The sequence below is a fragment of the Triticum aestivum genome, chromosome 1D, assembly GCF_018294505.1.
Source record: "Triticum aestivum cultivar Chinese Spring chromosome 1D, IWGSC CS RefSeq v2.1, whole genome shotgun sequence".
NCBI classification, from domain to species: domain Eukaryota; kingdom Viridiplantae; phylum Streptophyta; class Magnoliopsida; order Poales; family Poaceae; genus Triticum; species Triticum aestivum.
In genome coordinates this window covers 206,668,802-206,672,524 of record NC_057796.1, presented here as the reverse complement: position 1 = coordinate 206,672,524, position 3,723 = coordinate 206,668,802, and the positions used below count along the sequence as shown (strand labels likewise).

At 52.1% G+C, this 3,723-nt stretch overlaps 1 protein-coding gene across 1 annotated transcript; it reads right to left on the bottom strand.

Moving 5' to 3' along the window:
- Positions 1-1,542: 1,542 nt before the first annotated feature.
- Positions 1,543-2,894, bottom strand: LOC123158442 (probable fibrosin-1). Its single transcript, XM_044576433.1, has 2 exons — positions 2,762-2,894; positions 1,543-1,991 (listed from the first exon to the last, which is right to left on the bottom strand). Exons 1-2 carry the CDS (start codon positions 2,892-2,894, stop codon positions 1,543-1,545), a joined length of 582 nt encoding a protein of 193 aa, XP_044432368.1.
- Positions 2,895-3,723: the final 829 nt, after the last annotated feature.

Sequence of the window (3,723 nt, the reverse complement as noted above, 5' to 3'; positions counted from 1 at the left end):
ATCCACTTGGACCCATGACCCTTCGCCGGTTCTTTAAGCGACACGTACGCATGCGTCCTTGTCGATGCTCATGGTCCCACGTACGGAGGAGGACGGTTAAACAGCTCGATCATCACATCGGCTGGTTGTAATGAAAGTATCTAAACCCTAGTATATCATGCATGTCAACTAAGTAATTTTGATGAGATTTCATAGAATTAGATGAAGAAAAATTATATCAATGATACAGTATCATAATAAATGCTATGGTATTGTGTATTATGCATAGTAATAAATAAAGTATGATGATAATATATGATATTACCCGTTACAACCATCAAATAGGCGGAAAAAAAAGTAGGCGAACCAACCTGTGGTTGAGATGGTTAGGTGGATAATGGTATCCCATCTACCAGGGTTCAAGTCCTGGTGCTCGCCTATGGTGACTTCGTAAAATCTCAAAATGATATTCTGGCTCAGTCTCTCGGAGATGCTCGTAGGGATAGGGTGTGCGTGTGTGTATTCATAGGGGTGAGTATATGTACGTTTATATGAGCACTTACGTCTATACTGTGTTAAAAAACAACAAGTATGAACTGAGCATGCGATCAATCTGGTCGGGCCTGGTCAAACTCAACGGCGCGCACCACGCTCGAAGCGTATCGTATACGATCTATCTAGGAGCAATACCAAGGTGTTTCAAAGGAGGATTACCTTGACTTAGGTCTGCCTCCTGTCTAAATTAAATCGACCTAAGTGAAATGGAGCATCCGTTGATAAAAGAATCATCCTAAGATGATCATTTCATGGCTATTGGAAACGAATTAAATCAGATGGTTCTATTTCTCAACCTTTCTGACTTGCTCCTACGGAACCAAGTACATACCTTTTATACTGTACATCAGTTTTTTTAGCAACACTGTACATCAGATACAGGACTTGGATGGATGCACTAGTCTGGAATGGATCAAGGCCACTACGGCACGGGCACCGAACTACTGTATGATTTTACGGGCCCGTCGGGCTCGACATGGGTTCGTCTGACATGCACGTTCCGAGTCGGTTGTAAGCAGCACGACGAATCAATATCGATATGGATCTGCAGCGATATAAATGACGTGCCATGCTAGCTTCCTTCACAAAGCTAGCTAGGGAGTACAGTGGTGTGGTAAGTACGACACGTCGACGCACACAATTTATGATCCATGTACGTTCGGCCACGTACGTGCCCTTGGAGTAAATTACACAGAAGTACCACAATTGGGACATTAGAAGCAGATTGGTATCAAGTTTGGTAATTTTTACGTGTCAGTACCAAGTCTGGGGCTAGACGTTACAAAAAGGTCTAAATGGGGCCCGCATGTCAGCTACCGATGTGGCATTCTTTTTGCAGAAAGCCCCTTGCTTCGCCGGCGCTACTGTTCATCGTCTCCACGCACGGCGGCGCCCGATCGAGATCGAGGGGAGGAACCCCTCGAGCCCGAGCTCCTTCGCCTCTCGTAACCGCCGCTCCTTCCACTCGGCGGCGCGGCGCCTCATCTCCTCGCCCCTCTGCTGCCCGCGCTAGTGTGAATTGCCGTCCTTGCCCTTCTCCTCCCCCTCCCCACCCACCGCCACCGGCGGGGACTCCTCCGCCGGGTTGACCAGGGGCGGCGGGGACGCCAGGTGGAAGGCCACGAACTGGGCGGCGGCGGGGTTGAAGGACCCGAACTTGGGCGTCGTCTCCACCCCGGAGAAGCTCCGCGCGAGGAACGAGAACCCGTCGTCCTCCTCCTCCTCGCTCGCCGCCGCGGCAGCCGCAGCCGCCGCCGCCGCCGCGCTGGGGACCTTCTCGAGCGCGGCCACGCGCGCGCGCCGCCGCTTCGGCTCCGGCCGCTCCTCCCCCTCCTCGGCGTCCGTCGGCACGGCGCGCTTCTCGGGGGGGCGGCGGGCGGGGAGGAGAGGGCTCCTCCGCCTGCGCCTGCGCCTCGGCCGCGGGCGCGGCCACCGCCGCCATTCCTCCGGCGAGGGATCTGATCAGCTCCGGGCCGCGGGAGCTTCCGGGGATTTTTCTCTCCCTCCCCACCTCCCCCCGCTCCGATCTGTGCGCGCTAGTGCGCTTGGCTGGGGACGCGTGGTGGGGATTGCTCGGGTGGAGACGATGAACAGTAGCGCCGGCGAAGCAAGGGGCTTTCTGCAAAAAGAATGCCACATCGGTAGCTGACATGCGGGCCCCACCGGTCAGATACACTGTCAATACGCGTTTATACGCGATTTAGACCTTTTTGTAACGTCTAGCCCCAGACTTGGTACTGACACGTAAAAATTATCAAACTTGGTACCAATCTGCTTCCGATGCCCCAATTATGGTATTTCTGTACTCTGCCCTTGGACATAAAGCGGTCTACTCACAAAGACAGAAAAACAAGAGACGTCTCGCCTCGTGTGTCAATCATGCATGCCCAAACATTCATTAGTTAGGCCGTCTGCATGTCCAAAGTTCCATGATATGAATATATACATATTTTCTGCCTGATCTCCTCGAGTGGGAATTTAGGCTTTCAATTTTGATGATAAATGACAAGTTGATTCCCGACTTTTCAAAACCACACGAACTACGGCCCATCATCATCCTTTTAAGGCTCCTTTCGCTTCACCAGATTTCTAGGCATTCCAGTGGAATTGCGGATCGAAGATTTCCGCATCCTTTGGTTAATTATAGGGTTTTGTAGGAATTCTAAAAGATGGAAATTTCGGAGAAACCGAATATCTTGCCCGATGCGACTACTGAAAGGACTAATGCCTGATACAAGGTCCAAGGCTGAGACGTTTTTTTTGGACGACAGGGGGCACTTAGAGGACCGCCAATGAGGGCGGAAGGCTTTGGCCGGGCACGCAATGTTGTAGTCGAGCAGAGTGTATTTCCCGTTGGGCATTGGTACCAGCCGACTCCTAAATCTATGTAAGGTTGCTTGCCTTGGCAGTGTGAACCCAATGACTGAACGGGTGGTCGTGGGTCCCAGTGGGGTCAGATCGTTGGCAGATCCTCCGAATATTCTTGAGTTGTCGTTGGTCAGAGCAGTGACATGCGGTAGTGGACGTGTTTTTTTTGGGTTGGATGGGTGCACAGATAGGCCACTAGAAAGGACAGAGGTCTCTGCGCCAACACACAACAATGTAGCCGGGTAAATTGTATTCCCCGTTAGGGCTTGCGTGCCCGGGCTATTGCCGTTCTTGCCTTATCTGTCTGGCGTGTCTGCGAATGTATTGTTGGAAACGTAGTAATTCAAAAAAATTCCTACGATCACGTAAGATCTATCTAGGAGAAGCATAACAACGAGCGGAGAGAGTGTGTCCACGTACCCTCGTAGACCGAAAGCGGAAGCGTTTAGTAACGCGGTTGATGTAGTCGAACGTCTTCACGATCCAACCGATCCAAGTACCGAACGTACGACACCCCCGAGTTCTGCACACGTTCAGCTCGATGACGTCCCTCGAACTCTTGATCCAGCAGAGGGTCGAGGTACAGTTTCGTCAGCACGACAGCGTGATGACGGTGATGGTGATGTGATCCGCGCAGGCCTTCGCCTAAGCACTACGACACTATGACCGGAGGAGTAAACTGTGGAGAGAGACACCGCACACGGTTTGGAACAATTATTGTGTCTCCAAGGGGTGCCCTGCCCACGTATATAAAGGAGGGAGAGGGAGGAGGCCGGCCCTAGGGGCCGCGCCATAAGGGGAGAGTCCTACTAGGACTCCCAG

Coding starts and splice junctions, on each gene's coding strand:
- LOC123158442 (XM_044576433.1), bottom strand. CDS start 2,894: ATGCCCAACGGGAAATACACTCTGCTCGACTACAACATTGCGTGCCCG. Junction 1,992..2,761: donor AGCCTTGGACCTTGTATCAG/GCATTAGTCCTT, acceptor GGAGCTGATCAG/ATCCCTCGCCGGAGGAATGG.